The sequence below is a fragment of the Prunus mume genome, linkage group LG2 (genome assembly GCF_029339155.1).
Source record: "Prunus mume cultivar Tortuosa linkage group LG2, ASM2933915v1, whole genome shotgun sequence".
NCBI classification, from domain to species: Eukaryota; Viridiplantae; Streptophyta; class Magnoliopsida; order Rosales; family Rosaceae; genus Prunus; species Prunus mume.
In genome coordinates this window covers 12,992,114-13,014,543 of record NC_142699.1, presented here as the reverse complement: position 1 = coordinate 13,014,543, position 22,430 = coordinate 12,992,114, and the positions used below count along the sequence as shown (strand labels likewise).

At 37.5% G+C, this 22,430-nt stretch overlaps 5 protein-coding genes and 1 non-coding gene across 6 annotated transcripts; 1 reads left to right on the top strand and 5 right to left on the bottom strand.

Annotated features, from left to right (window-relative positions):
- Positions 1-28: 28 nt before the first annotated feature.
- On the bottom strand, positions 29-3,238 carry ACL5 (S-adenosyl-L-methionine-dependent methyltransferases superfamily protein). The gene is made up of 10 exons (XM_008222333.2): positions 2,939-3,238; positions 2,777-2,843; positions 2,560-2,654; positions 1,995-2,097; positions 1,353-1,441; positions 1,045-1,201; positions 884-959; positions 711-769; positions 484-620; positions 29-391 (listed from the first exon to the last, which is right to left on the bottom strand). Exons 1-10 carry the CDS (start codon positions 3,112-3,114, stop codon positions 310-312), a joined length of 1,041 nt encoding a protein of 346 aa, XP_008220555.1. The 5' UTR covers positions 3,115-3,238; the 3' UTR covers positions 29-309.
- Positions 3,239-8,371: 5,133 nt separating this feature from the next.
- LOC103320627 (small ribosomal subunit protein uS3y) lies at positions 8,372-10,225 on the bottom strand. The gene is made up of 6 exons (XM_008222336.3): positions 10,068-10,225; positions 9,802-9,949; positions 9,517-9,688; positions 8,950-9,004; positions 8,717-8,848; positions 8,372-8,605 (listed from the first exon to the last, which is right to left on the bottom strand). Exons 1-6 carry the CDS (start codon positions 10,095-10,097, stop codon positions 8,429-8,431), a joined length of 714 nt encoding a protein of 237 aa, XP_008220558.1. The 5' UTR covers positions 10,098-10,225; the 3' UTR covers positions 8,372-8,428.
- Positions 10,226-10,536: 311 nt separating this feature from the next.
- Positions 10,537-13,700, bottom strand: PEX10 (peroxin 10). Its single transcript, XM_008222337.2, has 10 exons — positions 13,287-13,700; positions 13,093-13,182; positions 12,913-13,007; positions 12,608-12,812; positions 12,374-12,443; positions 12,198-12,276; positions 11,575-11,705; positions 11,251-11,342; positions 10,964-11,052; positions 10,537-10,894 (listed from the first exon to the last, which is right to left on the bottom strand). The coding sequence occupies exons 1-10, from the start codon at positions 13,518-13,520 to the stop codon at positions 10,792-10,794; spliced, it is 1,188 nt and encodes a 395-aa protein (XP_008220559.2). The 5' UTR covers positions 13,521-13,700; the 3' UTR covers positions 10,537-10,791.
- Positions 13,701-13,778: 78 nt separating this feature from the next.
- Positions 13,779-13,850, bottom strand: TRNAD-GUC (transfer RNA aspartic acid (anticodon GUC)). Its single transcript has one exon. It is a non-coding gene; the product is annotated as a tRNA-Asp (tRNA).
- Positions 13,851-13,991: 141 nt separating this feature from the next.
- NDHU (Chaperone DnaJ-domain superfamily protein) lies at positions 13,992-15,395 on the top strand. The gene is made up of 5 exons (XM_008222338.2): positions 13,992-14,328; positions 14,434-14,495; positions 14,578-14,667; positions 14,762-14,905; positions 15,075-15,395. Exons 1-5 carry the CDS (start codon positions 14,055-14,057, stop codon positions 15,168-15,170), a joined length of 666 nt encoding a protein of 221 aa, XP_008220560.1. The 5' UTR covers positions 13,992-14,054; the 3' UTR covers positions 15,171-15,395.
- Positions 15,396-15,826: 431 nt separating this feature from the next.
- On the bottom strand, positions 15,827-21,597 carry LOC103320630 (uncharacterized). Its single transcript, XM_089046173.1, has 16 exons — positions 21,269-21,597; positions 20,963-21,047; positions 20,762-20,837; positions 20,522-20,658; positions 20,321-20,391; positions 20,157-20,232; positions 19,940-20,070; positions 19,611-19,781; positions 19,263-19,532; positions 19,008-19,055; positions 18,869-18,909; positions 18,061-18,151; positions 17,777-17,978; positions 17,518-17,652; positions 16,628-17,333; positions 15,827-16,400 (listed from the first exon to the last, which is right to left on the bottom strand). The coding sequence occupies exons 1-15, from the start codon at positions 21,435-21,437 to the stop codon at positions 16,652-16,654; spliced, it is 2,385 nt and encodes a 794-aa protein (XP_088902299.1). The 5' UTR covers positions 21,438-21,597; the 3' UTR covers positions 15,827-16,400; positions 16,628-16,651.
- Between the last annotated feature and the right edge of the window lie 833 nt (positions 21,598-22,430).

Below are 22,430 nucleotides of genomic sequence, written 5' to 3'. Positions count from 1 at the left end.
TTCAAACACTTGCTAAGAAAATGAAAGCTTTCTAATAAGGAATGGAGGAATGCCTCATCATGTTTCATTCATAAAAGATAACTTGTAAAAAGGTCTCTCACTTTGAATCCTATGAACAACCCAATGAAGCTAACATATTCTAGGTAAAACCAAATGCTGCAAACAATTGTTGTTTTTTTTTCTTTTCTTTTGTTCTTTTGAAGAAATCAGTGACTGTCAAACTCCCATTCTTCATCACTTTGGTGTTTTTCTTTTTTGGTTTTGTTTTTGTTGCTGTACAGCAATTCCCCCAACCTGTGGCTTGAGACCTCAGTTGATGCGGTAAGCCACCCCATGTCCATGAATAAATCTTGCATCTTCCTCAGTGTAGACATGAGTTTCGTTCAACAGCCTAAAATGGCACAATGTTATCCAATTAATAAATTGTTTTTGAGCAATAATTTCACGGCATAATTTGTATGATGGTGAAGGAAGTGATCTTACGATAAAGAAACAGTTTTGTTCATGGTTGCAGAGGAGATGAACAAAGCACCATTCAAATAGTTCAGTTCCCCATCAATTCTTTCCTCTATCCTTCTGTCCATTTTCTCAGCATTGATAGAGAACGGTTCATCCGAGGCCTGATTACAACAACATTTACACATAATTATAAACTCATAATCAAAATGACCAGTGCAAATTAAATATTAATGCGTTTTGAGTTCACATACCATAACCCATCCCCATGTATCTGCAAAAGATGGTATGTGAGCTGCATATGCCACCACATCTGCAAAAAACATGTAAAAAAAATAAGACCAGGGAACATAAGCTAGCTTTTTGGGTTGAATATATACATACATATATATGTGTGTGTGTGTGTAAATGTAGGGTAGATACTTACACTTGAAGACCTGTTTGATTGTGTTGAAAATGGAGGTGAAGACCTCTTTGTGGGTGAAAATGCCTGCTGGTCCAGCCTGCATGTCAAACAGAATATATGTTTCATGTTTCTCAAACGTTGGTGTGAAAAATTGAAATTAAAAAGACAAACTGATTATCTACCTGGGTGACAAAAATGCCACCGTGATTAAGCTTAGGTTTGAGAATTTGCTCATAGAAAGATTTTGTGTAGAGTTGATAGCAAGGCCCTCCTTCAACTGGGTCTGCTAAGTCTCCTACTATGATATCGAATTTTTCGCAACTCTTCTCCAGTTCAGCCCTGTAACCAAAATAATAAGTTTGGTTATTATAAGACATTCATTGAGCTAACTATATATCTTCACAAAATTGAAAGAGTTCTTAAGTAAATTGAAAGAGTTCTTAAGTTCGAATCGTTTTATTTATAAAAAGCAAAAATTATGTACACTTACTTGGCATCATTTATAACAAGATTAAGCTTCTTGTGAGAAAATGCCTCCTGATTCACTGTCAAATGTCTGCGGCAGAAATCAACCACCTCCTGCAAATATGTCACGTGGCCCAAAAGTTTTATTTTGTTGTTCAATGTCATATCAACAATATACATATTTACAATGATTTTATTTTACACAGAAAACTTAGGACATTCCCTCAGCTTTATTTGTTGAGAATTTGTTTAAATATAAGCATCAACGTGCTCTATTTGTGGTGTGAATACTACGGTAGCATGGTTTTATTTTTTATTTAAAATTAAAAAAAAATAACACCGGTAGTTATGTTCCATAAAAGTATGACGTATTATTTAATTTTATTTTTAATTTTAATATAAAAAATATGAATTTACCTTATTATCTTCATTTAATTAATAATTTCAATTCTTAATGTTTGAATTAATCAAATGACATTTTCTGGTATTTTGAATGTTTCACCATTCTCTATCTTTTGCTTTATATATATAGATTATATTTAAAAATGAGGAAAAATAAACCATATTATTCACCCATATGATAACACGTATTTATATTAAAACAAATTCTCAACAAATAAAGCTGGTCCACCACTTGATGAAAATAAAAAGAAAGAAAAAGAAATACCTGATCGATGTCACACATTACCACTTTGTCCAGTAATTTGTGTTTGAGAGCTTCTCTTGCGGCTGACCCTTCTCCACCTCCCATTATAAATACAGTTTTTGGCCTGCACATTCTCAATCTCAATTGCTTAATTAAAGGTAGAATAGAAGCAAACGAATATGAATCAATTTTTGTACCCCATACAAAAAGAAGAAACAAAACAAAGAATACGAATCAATTTTTGTCACACCTTATAAATGTTTTTATTTATTCCCGTCAATCAAAATGTAAGAAAAGCCTCTGACAAGTGATTGAAAACTGAAAAAACACACTTTATAATTAGACCCTCAGCTATTCTTTATTCATTGGAATGACATCTCCTTACAATTTATAAAATTAAAACAAAACAAAAAGTGTTAATATTTCTATAAACATTCTAAGTTACTAACGATTACAATATAAAAGCAAGGGGTTTGTAGCTCGGTTATGATTCGAATTCCCTATCTCCTTATATCGGTTCGCATGTATTGAAAAAAAAAAAAAAAAAACAGGTAACAAGGATGAATATATGGAGAGGATGACTGACTTGGGATGGCATAAGAGAGCAGGATGTATCAAGCATTCATGGTAAATAAATTCGTCCACTTCTGCACTCTGCATCTTTCCATCAATCACCAAAACCTGAATCAATTAAGATATAAATACGATATTATTAGTATCACAATTAGGAAAAACGGCATTATTAATTATTAATTGCACCTTTGAAAGACGACATTCACAAATGAATGATGAGATGAACAAACCTTCCCAAAACGCTTTGTATCCAACAAGGCTATCTCTTGAAACTCACTCGTCCCTTTATGCAGCACTCTGCAGAGACACAGCCATAGACAAAAACAGAGTCTCAAATAAAACAGAGAAACAAGAACACACGTACTTAGTTAAGGAAGTGGAATTATACGAACCCATTGACATTGAGAGCAAACGACCATTTGAGATCATCGTCAATGGTTTCTTCGTACCAGGAACCATCTCTGTCTAAGTGGCTGTTACCATTAACATTAAGTACAAGTTTAGGATCAAATTTTTGGGTCAAGTTAGAGAAACCATTTGCATGGAAAAACTCGACGGCTTCACCCATTTTAATTAGAGCAAAAACACAAACAAGAGATTATGGAGGAGAATGGTAGAGACTGATGAAGAAGTTTGAAGAAGAAATGAGATAGAGAGAGAGAGGTGTGGTTTGGAGGAGGTTGGCATAAGGAGAGAGGGGAGGGGCTTAGCTGCTTTATATAGTGACACAGTAACTCTCTCTCTCTCTCTCTCTCTCTCTCAAGACAGCCACTTTCAAAAAAACCCCACTTTGATAAATTAAATGTATATAAAAAAACTCCACACACTGCTGTTAATCTAAACCAGGAGGATCTATAAGCATTAGTTGCACGGGTAATGATTTTGTCAGTAGCTAGCAGCATCACGAACTTTCTGTTGCCCTTCACGCCAGCAGAATTACTATGCAAGCCCATGCCTGGAATATAAAAATCTAAACTCATAATAATGAAGTAACAATCTGTGGAGATAATTACTTTTAGATTCTTTACAATTGTATTTACTTTAAAAAAAATACATGAGTATAAAATTACAGACTGTATAATTTTTTCTAAAAAAAGTAGTCAATCAGTCACTCTGATGCTGATGCTGATCCAATATAATCAATTTGGTTAATCTAAACTTGTATTGAAATTCATAGAATTGAGTATGACTGGTTAGCCACATTGAATTACGGTTACAAAGTTGAGCTTGGTTGAGCAAGTTTTAGAAACACGGCAGGCCGAGTTTGCAATCTTTGCAAAACGTGTTAGAATTGCAAACTAGACTGATTTGTTTGATACAAATCTTTGACAGAAGGAGGGTGTGAGTTTTTGTGGGGCCAAAGTCAAGTGTACAAAACTTACGCGTGGTGGTGTTGTGTTACACAATTAACACATGAAACTGTCCCTCGATGAATAATGAGATTGATATGGCACAAATTTAGATATAATTTAAATATCTATATATACACGTGTTATAATATAAATAGACGAATTACACCAAATGATGATGTAAATGTTAAACCGAACAATTACACGCATGGAGATGAACCCCACTATGGATTTTATGGGCTGGCCTGCCTTATTTATATATTTGTTTTTTTCTTTCGGCACCCACCCGTTGTCGTAAAATGGGGATGGGTGGGTGACTTATCCATATTGCTAGGCCTCTGGTTACTCGCCCACAAGCCTGTGTAGTAGTGGGGTGTACCCATGTCCCACTAAGCAAAAGCCTGGGAGGGGATTATATGATGGGCCCCACGTCATTGGGATTATCAAATGTGGATTTGCTTATGGGCCCCACATTACACTATATATATTTATATAGAGAGAGAGAGAGAGAGAGAGAGAGAGCTCGGCCTCATTGAGCGTGGGGTGACTCCACTGAGCTTATGTTTGTTTGTGGAACACCCACTCTTCGACATTACGTTTTCCTAAGCTTTCCTCATCATCTTCCTCCCCATCCCATCTTTTTTTTTTCTTTCTTTCTTTATTATTATGTGCATTATGATTTCTTTCATGCCATCTCTCGAATGACCAAATGACCCATTTGCCTTCAAGCTATGCTGAAACGCTAAAAGCCTTTGGTTTTTGTTTTTGCTTGCACGAGTTCCATTTTAAATTGAGATAACCATTAGGGAACTTAAAACAATAGGGTTGCAAAGAGAAATGCTAAAGACACTAAACAAGTTTCCAAACTTTTAGATCTTACTCTATTTTAAAACATATATGAATTCAACGACATCTTACTAGGAAAATATAACAATGAAGCTTATAAGATTAAATATGAACAAGTGAACATCATTCTCCTTTCCCTTATGGAATGTCTTTTGAGGCATCTTATCAAACACCATGTCCCTACACTTAGAAAAACTCAATAACATTGGGGTCAAATAGCATATTTAATTGACCCGCATATAAACATTTTGGTGACCTTTTTTTCCTTAAAATATGCAAGCCACCGCTATGTGCCACATGTCTCTCCTTGAGGATTTGTTGGAACAATGCTCGAAGCCCATGTCTTACTGCTTGCGTGGAGTTCTCATGTCAACTGAAGTTTTTAATAGTCAGAAAACAAATACCAAAGAGGGGAAAAAGAAGGCTACTTTAAGTTATAATGCTATAAAGCGTTACACGTTATGATTTTTATTGCCCTAATCTCGATCTAGTCCTTTTGAGATGATATAAGTCTTTAAAAGAGGAACATATTGCTCTAATTATTCTTCCATTGGCCTTTTTATTTATAGCACAAATGATATTCTACTTTAATTTAATTTAAATTAATTGACTAAAATCATGTCTGCATTGCCTTTGAAGGTTACAATTTAGATTTTAGCTTGAAAAAGCATAACGGTCGTAACCTTAATGGGGAGACAAGGGTCACAAACAACACAAGATGATTAAATGAAAACCCATGAGGCGTTGTGGTCTGTGTTCATTGAAAGGGCGGCTCACAATGATATATTTAGTTTAGGGCCTTTTATTTGTTTTGGTTGAATTAATATTAAAAACGTAGCCAGAGGTAATTAGTCTACCTTTTAGTTGCTGTCTTTGTTAAGTAAGTAAGTCAATGGCCTGGCTTGCTTTCATATAGTCTAATAGATTGTGGTTGGCTCCCTACACCAAGTCAAAGCTTTTTCTAATTTCTATACATTTTCCATGGAAAAAATAATAAGGTCAACATAAAGAGTCTAGTAGATAATGATCATTCGTGTCGTGGCATTTGATTATCTAGTTTATCTTCAAGTTACTCTGCAAATTTTTTACTAGGGTTTTGTGTAACTTACCATTTTCACGTAGATTATAGCTAGGAAGACAAAGGAAAAAAAAACCAGTAATCTAACCTGGGGAAACCCTAAATTTTGTTCCAAGAGCAAGACAAAAGATATAAGACTATGCTATGCAATGGGGACTTTTGCAAGGGGAATATTCTTAGATTTTTCAATTCAAAGTTAATGAGAAATGACACACAATTGCTATTAACCTACGTACAAATCCACCAAAACAAGACATTAAAAAATAAAGCAAGCAAGCAGGCCCATTTATATCATCATGACGACTCTTGTTGGTTTGTCTGCAATTGCATTTTGCCTTCCCAATTTAAAATTGTCTTTTTCGTTTTGGGTCACAAACACATTGAGTGATGAAGGCGTGCTTGGTGCTGGTGCTCCCCACTATTACCAGGAAAATCTCTCTCTCTCTCTCTCTCTCTCTCTCTCTCTCTCTCTCGGAGCAAAATACCTTTCTTCTTTTTCCCCCAATTGGAATTTCCTTGAAAACAAAATGGGATTGAGGACAAAATCCACTGTCAATTTTCAACCTTTTATCATTTTTGGTAATGTGGGTTGCTCACCATGTAGTTGTCGTAAAAAGGGCAATGCACTCGAGTGACATGCCGTCACATTGTCTTGCACACGTGCTCTTTCTCGGTTGCTGGAAGATGACCTACAAATGATGTCAATCTGATAAGCTTTTTTATTTAATTTTCTTCAAGGTTTTATAACCAAGTGGCTGAGTGAGTGAGTGTAGAATAATTGTACATCATACAATGTATACATGCCCTCGTGAGTTGAGAGATTATAATTACTGAAGAGAACACAAAGAAAGCGTTAGTGTTAGTGAAGAAGAGGGACCAAAACTCAAATTGGCTTCCTTCCTTCCATGATATGGACGGCAGCCTACATTGGATTTTCAGTGGTAGAAAAAATATGGTTCAAGTGATCGAGGCATGCATAAAAAAGAAAACATGTGACCTCACTCATACCCGCCTGCTATCACACCTTTTTCTTCTTCTTCCTTTTAATTGTTTAATCCCCAAAAACAGTGTAATAACATGTTTAATGTTGATTTATAAAAAAAAATAAGCTGGTCTAATTTCTTGTATAAATAAGTATATGTATAAGATAAGATATGTATGGTCTGTATACATTGGATGTGTACCCATGAGCCACTCATCGAATTCGAACCTTGTTTTCGCCAATTTTCACCCCTTGGAAGAAACCACCACACAACAGTTTTCTGGTTTTAGAAGATTTTACCATAGACCAGATCAGATTTTACCTTTATTTTTATGAATTTGAAACAACACATTTTGCAGCTGAAACAGTTTTATTTATTTATTTACAAGTCAGCTGAAACGGTTGAAACATGTCCTAGTGAGTGAAGCCCTTTGTTCTAAAGGTGGTAGGTCAAGATGATAGAAAGTGAGAAAGAGCAACAGTTGCTTTCGTTCATCTCTTAATCATACTCTAAAAGATATGCCAATAATCGGTTACACTTAAGATTTTCCAAATTAGGCGTTTGAGAATCCGTATCACACTGCAAAGAAATAGCAGAAAGGACCCATGATTCATGCGGACTTTAACCCAATGCCAATAACCGGTTACACTTTCAGATTTTCTTGAAACTAGCCATTTGATAATCCATATCACACTACAAAGAAATAGCGGAAATGTCCATAACCCATGGTCGATGCAGACTTTTAATCCAATGCCATGCCCCATATCCTGACTTTAATCCAATGCTATAGACTAGGCGTTGTAATTGTTTTAGGGCTAGCTAAGCCAGTAAATTACCCAGCCCACAGTCGTAAATTACCAAACGCAATTAACTCAATGATTTCTTTAACATTAATAAAAGACAATCAATTCAATAGGCATAGAACCTTAACATTGCATATGAAGTCAGAAGTATCAATCTCGTAGTCTGCTTCTACAAAATTATTTCCTTTTTCCAAAACAAACCATCCATACAACATTTGTGTACCTCAAATTTGAAAGGCCAACATATTCCATAAAAGACCAAATTGCTTTATTTTAAGAGAATCATATAAAAACCTACCACTAAAACATCCATCCATATAAAGATTTACTACATGCCTTGCCTCTGCTACTAACTAAAAGAGCTCACACCCATAACTTTTTCCACCTGGGTCGGGAATAAACTCAACCAAAACCAATATACATATAGCAGCAACAGCGAGTTAAGTCACCACCCCTCATTCATAAAAACAAAAACAAAATTTAAGTGAAAAAAAACTTTAAATATGCAAACCTGAGGAGTTAATCAAAACAACAATATAATAGTATTCCTCTCCTGATTTCAACAAAAAACTGTTGCTAACATAACATAATACTACATAAAACGTTGTCGGAAACAACCACCAACAACCGAATTCAGTTTAAGCTACTGCAACTGCAGGAGCCTCTATGTTGACTGCCGCCACCGGTGGAACTGGAAGATATTGTTCTTCCTTGGGAGAGTGGATAGTCACCAAATCAGGCAATGGGGTCATTGGCCCCTGCTAACATAACATAATACTACATAAAACGTTGTCGGAAACAACCACCAACAACCGAATTCAGTTTAAGCTACTGCAACTGCAGGAGCCTCTATGTTGACTGCCGCCACCGGTGGAACTGGAAGATATTGTTCTTCCTTGGGAGAGTGGATAGTCACCAAATCAGGCAATGGGGTCATTGGCCCCTGCTTACCCTTAGGATCCCAGTCAAGCATGATCTTCACCTTAATACCAAGCACACCCTGTTGTATTCCCAAGAAAAAAATATATCACATAATCAACCATACTAGTCAAAAGAAAAAAAGAACTGAACCCTTCAGCTAATACCAAATAGCAGTTCGAAAGAAGCTAACCTGTCTAAGAAGAACATGTCGCACAGCAGAATCAATATATTCATTGACGGGCTGACCAGATGATATCATGTAGCCATCCTTAAACTTCATTGACTTGGCACGCTGTGCCCTGAGCTTTCCACTCACAATAACCTATGTCAAGACAAAAATTAGTTTTTCAGGAACCATCCTTAAAGTCCTATGAGAAAGAACTAAGGTTTCCAAATGGAAAAACAAGGGATCTTATGGCATACCTCGCAGCCTTTTGCCCCACTCTCCATGACAAATCTCAGCACACCATAGCATGCCCTGCAAGAATGAAAAATCTTTAGCTTTAACGCATAACTTTATCATATAAATAAATGTTAAGTACACCCTTGTGCAGCAATTCAGGTAGACGTAGGAGAATATTCCAAACTCCAAGAACTTTGAGATTAGCACAAGAAGCCTGACAAACTCCACCCGGGGTTTTATTTGAGCATTGATACAAAAACAACCCCAAGTCTAACGCAGAAACGGCATAAAGGGAAATGGAAACAATGCTCATGCCCCACACAATGTGTTACGAAACGAGGGATTGAAAACCATTAAATGATGAAAAATTTACCATCCAGTGATCAAAGTGATCATATAGCCAGGAGTGAACATACATATCAATCCTAAGCTAACATAGATGGAATGAGCAACTATAGTCATCCTCAGACACGAGTTCAGCACTCCGTACATGTACATCATAAGCCTATTCGCTGAAAAGATGACTTCGACTGACATGAATTCTAAATTTAAACAAATAAAGAAAAAATGGAATAATGGAATTGGACCTGCGAACAGCGAGGCCTCCAAGGAGCTTGTAACGGAGAGACTCAGCCTGAGCAATGGCGCAGAGACCCCTGTTGTTCACCTTCTCAGCGTAGAGCTCAACGCTGTTCTCAGGGAACTTGAACCGCTTCTGAACTATAGATGTCAGTTCCCTAATCCTCCTACCCTTCTCGCCTATTCGATATATACATACACATGTATATTTATCAAATGAATACAAAATTATCAAATTTAATTGTAATTATTTAGATTGATAAACAGAATTATAGATCGTTGATTAGAATTACCGAGAACGTTCTGAGTACGAGTGGCTCTGATGATGATCTCAGTGCGAACAGGGGTGACCCTAACTTCGACGCCAGAGTAGCCATCCTCTGCCAGCTCTCTGGTCAGAACCTCATTCAGCTCGGCGAAGAAGACTCCGTCGGCCACAAACTATCAATTGCATAAACAAACCTACGATTAATTTATCATTTGTATGTATAATAATTTCAGATTTTAGATTTGATTGGCTAATTATTTAACTAATTCGGGGGAGTTTGTGTGTGTTTACCTTTCGCTTCTTGCTCATCTGGGTTGCCATGTTGTGAAATCGGAGGAGATGAGAGTATCCAAGACTGAGCTTCGGCGCTTTCGGCGTTTGCTTGCACAAAACCCTAATTGCTTCAGCAGAGGCGTTGATGGACCCGAATATGTTTACTATATAAAGGGACGGAGGAGGAGCCTGATCCGACGGTCCATTTACAAGGATAAGATCGTAATCTGACATACTTTCTCGAAACCATTATTTTAGCCCATCATCAATTTCTTTTTTTCTCTTTGGGCCGAATAGGTGGGCTTAGCCCAAAAAGTAATTACATCATCTCTCAGTCATTGATGGAATTTGAAAGTTACTTGCGCACGTGATCGATCGACTGCCTCTAACCGTCGACTTCCTAGGAGAGAGTTGCATTGTTTTTTTTTTCTTTGATCTTTGAACTCTATAATAACAATATGGATTAAATTATATATTTGAAGAATTATTTCGACACTCGAATAGAATCTTTGCTACGCATATTGATCTTGTATCTTCAAATGAGGCAATTACAAGCTTACAACCACCATTTTTGAGGCACATAGGTGCTGCTCCATTCTATTCTAACCTATTTATTATTCTCAGTGACATACAATAACTGAATAAATATGGTGGTTCTCATTGAACAGGAGGGCAAGTTGCTTGGTTGCAAGTTGATTTTCCTTTCTGTTTAGTGAAAACTGCAGTGCACCGCGATCGAACACTAGAAGTCTGAATGGTACAAGCAAACTAGGCTCGAATGAGTTATGGGAGTCCGGCAGAGGGGGCATTCAGGCTTTTCATTGCACCACTCCATAATGCAACTCCTGCAAACAGATCATGTTAAACCCGAGAGAAAGAGAGGCTGGAGTAATGAAAATGCAAAGGGACAGTACCAGCAAAATACGTGGCCGCAAGGTGTGGCTGTTGGGTGTTGCCGATTACTCAAACAGAGTGTGCATTTGCTCATCCCACTGGCCTGAGACTAAAAGGAGGAAGAAAAAAGTTTGATTCAGTCATTTAAATTTATTTCGAAGAGATCACATCCACTCAAATAGACGAGTGACACTTTTGCTGGATCGACCCATTCACACAGTCACACCGCAGAAGTCATAATATATAAAAAGCAATACATAAGCCTCAAAAGAGGAAAAGAGTTCAATGTCATGATTGGAATATATACCTCTGAAGTCGATGAATCAGGGACCCAACTTCCCTTGGCAGTGTCTGCTGATATCAAATGACCTTCCTCATTTAACACAGGCAAATCTCGACCTATAAACCCATAAACAAAGGTGGCAGATTGTAATTGTAGTTACTAATTGAAAAAGGGAAACTGGTCTTTAATATACAACCATGAAGAATGCTTCTGTGATTGCCCTATGGGCTTAACTTATTTAATCTTACACCATATGACTGGTTTTACTTGATAGGTTGTAAGTTCTGTTGCTTCATGTGAAGACCATAAATATAAATTGGTAAGAACAAATTGGAAGAACAAACTGACCTCCAGAAGTTTGATGTGTACCAAAAGTCTGATGAGCTGAACCTGCGATAGAAGATAAATTACTCCGCCTCAGTCCTTCAGCAGCTATAATACAGAGCTGAATCAACAGGAATACTCCCAGAATTTGGTATCTGCATGGAAGCCAACAAAACAAGTCTGCATTTTATAGATAAAGAATCGCTATACAATTGCCAAATGATGTTCTGAAGCAAATGGGGGACAAAAGTAAGAGCAGAACAAGGGCATTGACGATAAAGAAGAATAGAAAAAATTGCAAACAGATCGCAATAAGACTCAATGAAAGGCACATCTTAGATTCACTGAGATTCTTAGACATGCTCAATCTGTGGAAATTAAATTTTAGAATCAGAATGCGGACAATTTCAATCCTTTTAATCATAAAATGCGAAAAATTACAGTCACAGGAATACTAAGACAAGTTCATGTAATGTTATACATCCCAGAAGAGAAAGCTAGTGGAGATGAGAAACCTAAGTGTTTTTGCATAAGAAAATCAGCATGAAAAAATATGTTGATACTGGAAGTTAGGAGTAATCAGCAGCTGATATACCATTCTTACATAAGTGGCTAATTGAAATTCCATTGTAGCATACAATCCTTACCTAGGCCTTTGGTTGGATGGTTTTCCAATGAACACATAACGAATGCCTGCTGTACGTTTTGATATATGATAATAGAGGCCTGCAGAGAATCAATAATAGCAAGAAAATTAGTTTCTCTCCCAAATCTTCACCAGAACTTTCACTACAATGCATGAGCTTCTAAATGCAGGAATCACCTTCAAAGTAAAAGAACATAAGGTTAGCACGAATAACCAATTGCAAAAATTCACGAGCTATAGGCAGCACCTGGAGGGACCAGCATCATAGAGATATTAACTACAAAAGGGATTCAACCCAGGTTCTCTGATCACCAATCAAAGCTAGTGACATTCAAAGATTGAAAAACAAGATGACAAAAATCCTAACCTGTAATCAATTTATAAGTAAAAATAAGAGGTGGTTAAGTATACCGTAGGCCATCTGCGAACTAAAGAAAGCCATAATCCGTTGAATTTCTCTTTTAATCTTCTGATAGCTGAAGCAGACGCCCCTGATGTAGAGGCAGTTGAAGTAGGGGTGACTGAAGAAGACTGAACATCATTGCTCAATGAAGCATTATTGCCATAGAGCTCATCGGAATCAGCAAGTACTATGCCACGGTTAGCAGCTCTAGAACTGCGTAAAGTGAAATCGAAAAATATACATGAGTAAGGTCACAGTTTGCTGAATAGATGCGTAAAAATGAAAAGAAAAGGTCAGGTGGGGGAGCTGGGACCTAATTCGTTCTGCAATATAAGGAAGTGCTGTCTGGTACACAATGAAAAGTGCTCGCCTTGCTGGGGTTGGAGGCAGCCCATAAGGCCCTGCAACCTAAAAACACAAGTATCAAGCATCAACTACACAAGTAACAAAGGAATTTCAAATTAGAGAAAAATCAGAAGCTAAATGGATAAACCTGAGTGATGTCGCAGTACTCTTCCCCAAGAGTTTGCTGGCCTGACCCTGTTGTCAAAACGTAATAAAGCACTTGCCCAAGAAGCTTTGTCTGCCAAAAACAACAAAGAGAGAAAATGAACTCCATGGATGGAACTAGTTATTTATATCCCAATTCACAGTGGCTAAAGTAGAAAACTTTTAAAAGGGCCCAACCTCGTTCTGGTAAGCTACAGCAGTTCTTGTACCCAAGAGGTGGCGGACGGCATCGCGGCAAGCGTCGTAGACGAAGGAGGCGTACTGGTCGTCCTTTTCGGCTGCTCTCATGATCTCCGGCTGAGCGGCCAGTGGGAACCGCCGCGCCGCGCCAGGGTCGCTGCTACTGGGACCCGCTTCTCCTCCTCTCGGCCCAGCTTGCTGCCCCGACCCGGTTACCTCGTTCCAACCCATGTTTTGTTCACTGTTTTTCTTTTTTTGGTCGAATTATGTGTTCAAGTTAGTAATTGCAACTCCAATTTGGGAAACCTAAAGATTGAGACTTGAAATTTCAGTGTGCAGATACGAAGAGAGAAACAGAAAGAAAGACTTGGAAGAGTTTTTTGGTTGCTCGAGGAAGAGAGAGAAGAGGACAGGGAAGGGATAAAATACAATACGACGTCGTTTTACCGTAAAATGAGTAGCCAAAATGGCCATTTTGTAAAAAAAATGCGCCGTTGCCGGGGATCGAACCCGGGTCACCCGCGTGACAGGCGGGAATACTTACCACTATACTACAACGACTTGGTTGTTTACGTTGCCACAGAATATTATATTTAACGACAAACATTTATGTTACACGACGACAGCAAGAGTTTGCCAGATAACAAACCTTTGGTAGGAAAGCAAAGGCGAGCCTTATCTCCCACCAAACAAAACTCCAAAAGGCATTGGCAACATTTAAACAGAAAATAAAAAAAACGCTGACCTTGATGCTAATTATACCTTATGCCAATGGCTGTGTCATCTTCCACCTCTACCATACACATTGCGCAGAAAAACTTTCCTATTAATCCAACGTCTAAAAATGGTTGTATATTCTCTTCAAACTCCATAAGGTTTGCTTCAAAACCGCGCAGGTTTTGCATCATTAGAAGCTCCCGTGATGTATCGGCAGAGACTGCCACGACTGAAGCCGATTCACAAAGCTCCATTGAAGTTCCACAAGAACCGCCTTCTCTGATTTCTGCTCTTAATGTGGAACGAGCACTTCGCGGCATACGTACGTAGAGTGTTGAGTTGTTGATCATCCATTCATGTTCGAATATTCAAGTTTTTTTTAGTTACCCTTTGAGCTCAATTGACCAAAACAAGGTTTAAATTGCAGCAATTACAGATGTAGATCACTATGGCAGACTTGGACTTCGAAGAGGATGCTCGTACGATGAGGTCACAACTTAACCATTTTCTTCAAGCACCTATCTTCTTCTCCCTGGTCTCTTTGTTTATGTGTTTCTGTTTAAGCATGCAGGTTTCGGTTGCGTACAAAGCCAAGCTTGATGAGCTAAAGAATCAGGGGTTAGATGAAGAGGAGCTGAACAAGAATCTGGTGCCTTTAAAAGTCAGTTTTAGTCCAGTTTATTTTGTATATGTTTTTATTTTTCAAAAACAAAATATCTCATCAGCTGATTCAAATTTTGTATGTGTATGCATAGGAGTCGTATACAATCTTGTCATCCAGGGATGAGCGAAGACTATACGATTGGAGCCTGGCCAGAAGCGAAAAACCAGACACGTATGTTTGGCCTTACGAGGTTGAGAAAACGAGACCGGCAGAAGGAACTCCACCACCAGTACAGGTACTTGTTAATCTTTTTAATCTTGGTCATGTCCAAATTAAGGTTTTTCTTAAGTTAGTTTCTTTATGGTTTTGATTTGATTCTTGAAAGTCCGGCTTTAGTTTTTGTTCTTCAAGTTCAGTTCAGACAACGGTTTTATATGAATAATGGATAGGAGCACTTATTGCAGGAACCAGATGATCCAGGGCCGACAAGATTGGTGGGATACTTCATATTGGGATGGTTCATATTGTCCATCATATTATCCATAGCCCTTAATCGATAGAATAACTTTGTTGCAACTTGCATTGCCTGTATCTGCAGCTTCTTAATTAATTTTTGCCAATGTTGCTTGGTCAGTATTTTTGTGTTGCTGTGTTGGGTTGCATTGGTGCAATCGAAGTCATTGCAGCTTCTCTGGCCTTTGGTAAAACTGCCCGCGGTGTTTTTGGGGAGGGGAAGCAAATATGTACCTGAAAACAGACAAAAAAAGGCTTGCAAGTTAGCATTCTAGTATTAGTGACGGTCTACTTACTTCTTTATCGACGAATAAGACCGGTGGTAAAAGTTCAAAAAAGGCCAATAAAATACCCTGAAAAAGTTTAGCAGCAGAAAGGAAAACCGCCGCTAAAAGTCTCAGGTATTAGTTCACACCCCAAAATTCGATTAAACGTTTCCTTAGTGAAATATTTTACTTACTTTAGAAGAAACAAAAAAAAAAACCTTTGAAGAATTTATATCCGAAAAAATTATTAACATATATTATCTGAACATATTATTTGAGTCCATATGACTAGATTCTTATACTATAGTATACATTTACAGAAATATTAAATATACCTTTTATTTTATTTTATGGAAATATTGAGTATTTGTTAGATCCAGTCAGGACCCAAAAAACCAAAAGAAAGAAATAATAGGTAATATAGCAGAACCAAAATATTAAAATAAGGAATTGGAAAATCCACCAGCAGATGTCAAAAACTCAACTCACTTTTGTTTTGATCCAGAATTCTTTTTTAATAATATTATCCACTAATTTAGCCTCCAACACTCTAAACTGAATTTTATATTTACTCACAGCAATGGGTAACTGGGATATACTGGCTTAATCAAAATGTATAACTTCGGAAGCTTGCCAACTTGAGGAGGCAATATTACCCCCCCGATTTTATGTCTTCTGTTTCTGTATCTTTTAACATACCTTCAACCAGCTTCGATATGGCTGCAAAAGTAAAGTTTCATGAAGAACAAAAGGTATACGAGCCCTATGGCTACATCAACCATTGTGAGAAATACTTCCCTATCTCCGTTTCATTGTCACCTATCAAAGAAGGTGAGCGATAGAGAGAGGGGGTTCAATGAAACAGGGATTGGGAAGTTTTTCTCCAACCACTGCTGCTCTGGTTAAAACTTTTGTTTGCTAGCCTTCCCCCTCTATGATCAAGCTAAAAAAGTGAAGAGGGTTAGCAGATATTTACAAATAGTTACTGTCCCAAAGCCGAGTCAATCAGATCTGTATCAACAAAACCAACAGAGAATTGGCATTAGAAAAGAAGTAGCCTACATAAGCAAAAGATAACTTGCGCTAAATATGTTGCTTTCGACAAGTATAGGCAGATTACTTCAAAAAACAAAAAGAGCTAATGCTATGCTAACCAAAATAATACAATCTAACTGAAACCAAAGAGTACCATATAGAACATCAAAGTTGAGAAATCTGACGTCATCTACACAATTTACCTCAGAAATCAGCACTTCTTCTATTCAGTGTTTTATTTTCCGTCTACAATACTGATAACCTTCTGCACCATCTTCATCGGACCCACTAGCCATCTGCCACCTGTCATGACTCAGCTCATCAACATTACTCTTTGCACTGTGCTTAGAATGTCTAGAACTGCGACTGCTCCCTTTATGCAACTTCTTATCACTGGAAACACTCTGTTCTATGCCGGATCCTGAGTGGCTGTGATGCTTCTGACTGTGCCTTTTGAAATTGTGCTCAATCCTTTTACTGTGATCATCTTTCTTACTCATACTTTGATGATGACTCCGGCTGGAACCAGTGCCACACTGCTCTCCTCTTTCCTTATACTTTTTGGAGCTTCTACGATAGTATTTGTGTTTCTCTTCACTGTGGCAACTGCTACTTGACATATCATCTACTTCTGAACTTGATCTCTCTGTGCGATGATACTGCTTCTGATCTCTACCACCAACCACCAAATGAGAACTCTTCCGCTGACCATCAATTGAGAGCATGTCATCATCTGTGTGATTATGATGCCGATGTTGCCTCTGGGACCCTTTAGTAGAGCCGTCCTCAGAGTAACTTGTACTCTTTTCTTTGTTTATACAAGATTTATGATCATGCAATCTTTCTATCCCAGTACAGTAACGCCTCTTGTTTAAATCACAGTCTTCGTCACCATCATGAGATTGTTCTCTGGTGCAGGACAAAACCACTCATAAGAATTAGGACTATTAATAGAACAATAATCAAAACTGATACTATCATTTCAGACGCAAACTAGCATACAAAGATGCATACACTTGTGCCCTTATTTACACACATCCATCAAACAATACATGCATAAGTTCCTCCTACTGATTATTGATAATTAAAAGACTTACCTTTCGAATTCTCATTTGAAAATTTTCTTCTCTTTTCCCGACCTTGAAGATCCGGGAACTCTGGATGAGTTAAATTGTAGTCTTCACCCGTTCCTTGAAGAGGAGTGACACCTCGCATCCTCATATATCCACTGCAAGATTGTTTGGTGTCAAAATCAATATGAAGCAATTGAAGGATACTTTATATGATTGAGGATCACTACCATCACCAATATCTTATGTACACCAATCAACTAAAGATGATAAAGAACCTACCCAAAGGCAGGAAACGAGTTATGATACATAGATGCCATGTATGTAGGAGCAGCAAAAGGAGCAGGAGGGACCAGACTTGTATCAAAAGCAGTCATCACATGATTTCCATATGGATTTCTAAAGGGCTGGGCATGAGGCGAGGGAGCCCCATTCCAGTGTGGTGGTACATAACCTGGCATAGCTCCTGGAAAGATTGCATTTCCTGAAATCCACGAATAGGTGAACATCACAGACAAGACTTCATAATAGTCTACAAGATAATGCATGCAGGTCCCATTTCATACCTGCATGAAGCATAGGATGTGGACTTGAAGCAACTGGACAGTCTCTTATGAAATGGTCTGGAGCCCCACACATGTAACAGGTACGTTCCCCCTGATTTCATAAAGACAGGTTTAGACAGTCAAAAAATTTCCCCGAAAAAACAAAAAGGAATGTCATAACATGAATGATGGACCTATGTCAAATTCATTTTTCTCTTCATTTCATCTAATATTACAACCCGAGTTTATAAATATGTATTACAATAGGACAAAAAAGTGAAGTCACAATAAGGACATAAATAGAGTCTGTCGTTTTAGCACTTGGACCTAAAACATGGGCTCAAAAGCCGAAAAATAACTTCTAAAACAATGAAAGAATACCAACTTTCGCTGGTAAACTAAAACAGTGAACAACTACAACTTTTTTACGATAAAGATCCTATCAAAGAGAATTGACAGAATGAGATTTTAATGATTAAATCTGCCAAATTTTAAATCCAGAGTTTGGGACTACTTAAATTGGCACTTATGTTCCCCTAGAGTGACATATTTGATTATGCCCACAATAAAAATAAATAAAATTTATAAATAAACCCAATCGTAGACATGTATTTATAAAAAAACCCAAACACTATTTAAACATAGAAACACACCCAAAATCAACCCCAAAGTCAACAATTATATATTTTTTGGGTGTGTTTATAAATGGGTTTTGGGTGTGTTTATAAAGTGTTTTGGGTGTTGGGTTTTTTTATAATTTCAGCTCCCATTTTGGGTGTTTTAGTGAAACTCCCAAAATAAACTGCATGTCCAACTTCACAGTTAATACCTTTCTGTGCTTTCCAGTCCCCAAGAAACTCTTGTCACCACCTAGTAAAATAGCATGATTGTTAGAAAAGGTGATATACGCCACAATAGCTTATTGATAAAGTTCCAGCAAGGTCACAAAGGACCAAGTTAGATAGTACCTGCTGTGCAAACCCAAGGTGGCCTCTTTTTCTTAGTTGTGGGTTCAGCTGTAATCACATCATAAAAGGACATATTAAAGTAACACTATGGACTGGAAAAGATACAACGGTTAGTTATACAAGAAATAGAATACTGAGTCTACTTCCAGCAAAGTTACATTACACTAAATCAAATGCATCATTGGAAATATACAAAATTATTACAGCAGACAATGAAAGCAAGAGTGAATAAGCCCAAAATTTTAAAAAGATTACCTTGCTCATGCATCGGCTTGCTTTCTCCTTGGCAATCATCAAAGGCTGCCAAGCCATCAGGAACGATACGAGTAGAACCATGTCTTTTTAGAAAGTTTTTTGCACCGAAATGGTTAGGTGCATCTTTTTTGAAGGCTGGGATATGAGCAGATTCTGCGAAGAAATGATTAGATCCCATCCCTGTTTCAGGAGAATGAGGCAACTCTGACTCTCTTTGTAAGATACTACCACCACAAGACACATCTTTTGCCTGAATTCCAGATTCGCCATCTGTTTTTACATTACTAAAGAGTTAAACACAAGAGTAAAGTTGAGGTAGGTCATAATAGACACATATAAAACTCGTACCTGGAGCATATTGGCAGCAATCATTATCTGGACCAGTGATTAAATTTTGAGATTCTAGGAAATGCTCAATTGCTTGCCTAAGTGATACATTCGGTAGCAAATCATCAACTCTGCATTTGGTCGAAAAACACTTCGGACATCTTGCCTTCTCAAGCAGCACTTGACAAATGCCTGAACTCAAGTGCAATTATCACATTCAGGTTACAGCCCAGATTACTAATATCTAAAGAAAAATTACATAGTAGTTCTGGGAAGAAAAGAAAAAAGGCAATAATATCCAATCAATATCTAGGAACGAAAGTCGGTAAACTACCAGACAGTACACTTACATTTCTCACAAAAACTGTGCTGGCAGCATGGTATCATCATGGCCTCCTTGAAAATTGAGTAGCATAAAGAGCATTTCAGCTCTGATGACAAATCAGCATGCCGGGTATCTATGGGATTCACACTACCCACCCTTCATTTACAAGTGATTTAAAAAGTCAGATCCTTGAGAGAAGAACCATAAAAACAATAAGATGATAAAACAACTGCATATCCTACTTTTCCAGATTCATGTCTTCTTCAGGATTTGGTTTTGTCTGTGGTACGGTGTGCTCAACGCCACTATGTACATGACCTAAATTAAATATTGCAGAGTGGTAAGCATAGACCTAACCCATGAATGGCTCGTACAACTAACAAATAACAATACAAACAGCACATACCTTCTGGAATAGCATCACTAAGGCCACTTGCTTCAAGCTTACGGCCTCCTCCCACAGCTTGCTCTGAATATCTAAGTACACATTGAAAATCATGTATTGCATAAATACCAAAATTCTACCCGAGGATTTGATGTATCTGAAGTTTTAAAATAAAAAGTCATACCACACTAAGAAATCACTATTGTAAGAAAATAATCAAACCTTTTGATGTCAGTATTTGGCTCATAATCAAGGATGCAGGTATCCTTGTCCGCATCCATATCAGAACTGAAAAAGGTTGCCCTAGGAATGGGAAACAAGTCAACCCCAAAGTCATCAAAGTCAACAGTCTCCACATTCTGTGACATTGAAACATATAAGTTTTACCAAAGAGTTATATGATACAGAAGAATTACAACAACAACAACAACAAAAAAGTGAGTGCAAAGTTAAGATATAAACCGCTGAAACAAGTGATTTAGCATTCACAGAGTCCTTGCTATGAAGATTCTGATATGAGTTGACGTGAGGCTTGCCACTGTAGTATAAATTCACAAGAGGAAGAAATTCAGGGGCACTAAATAAACTTCCATTACCAATGAAATATGCATGCCCATTAAAAACGAGCAAGCAATATAAATATCAAATGGGTAGATATCTTACACATCTGCATGAATTGATCCTGCGGGCACTCTCTTGATTATCACGCTAGAACCACGCGGAATTTGAATATTCTCGTCAGTGTACTCTGAAATCAATCCGGAAAAGAAAGGAATGTTAAAATGTATCTATCAATATGCTTAAACCCTAATTCCAATTCCGTGCAAAAAAACACCACAATTTTAATTCTAATTATTAAAATTGTTAAGCAAGATTTCATGCCCGAATGTAATGTCTCAAACACAGACCATAATAAGTTGAAAGCGGCAAAGAACTATTGATAAAAATGAAGGGCGGGAGAGAGTTGACCTTGACCAGTTATCGCATCAGAGAATACGAGATCGGTGTCTTGGCATATATTGAGGTTCTTGTGGCGAATTATCTTCGATTTCAGATCGCGAATTGATATGGAGGTTCGGCTGTCGATATCGACCGAGTCGAAGTTCACGGAGCTTCGGAATTTGAACTGAACCGCCATGGCGGAGTCGGGCCGAGTCGAGTCGAGTTGGTGAGTCGAAGCTCAGATCATCAAGTTGTCAGGTAAGAGAGAGAAAACCCAGGAGGGATATAGATTGGACGGGATTGCGTAAGAAATTTTCGTTTTCTTGGTGTGAGGGTTAAGATTTGGACTCTGTTTTGTTTAAGCCCAAAAGAAAAAGTTTTCCTAAGAAACAAGTCAGGTCCAACTCAAACTCTTGATACAAAAATTCCCATGTGAACTTCTTCTTTTTTTTTCTTTTTTTTTTTTTTGTGGTCGAAACACACTTTCATTTGCGAAAGGAAAGGAAACAACACAAAAAGCTGCTACGCAACCAAACAAACAGGAAACACCCCTAGGCAACACTACAAGAAGGCCAACCCGACAAAGCCCACAAACATAACACCTCAAGGCAACCATCCCAGTCCAGCACTAAATTACTAAAGTGGGGTAGTCGAGAGAGAGAGAAAAAGAGAGAAGACGCATGAGAAGGAGGTGTTCGGAGGCCAGCGGTGCATGGGTTTAGGTTGTGAACTAGTAATTTATTGCATGATTAAATCTCATTCACATTATTCATTTGGGAGATTGAAACTTGAGCTATCATTAGACCAAACAAAATAATAAAAATTGAGCTATCTGTGTTTAGAAGTCTCCTTTTATGAACGGTTGAAAGGCCAAAGTTTTAAACGTAAACATCCAAATTAAATAAGTCTCAACCTTGAGTCAGCTCAACAGTGGTGAAGTCAGTGATTTTATATGTGTAGGGGCCTCGCATAAAATATAAACAATAAAAAATTCAAACTCAAGACATACCAAAACATCAAAAATAATATTGTCTATTCATTACAATCATAATTTTGACAATTAAAAAAAAAACAAATTCATTACAATTCATAATTGTCCTTGACAAGTTTTCATATTTTGAAATCTTTGCATAACAACCACGTCATCTATACTATTAAAAATGTTTTTCTCAATATATGCAACTAAGCA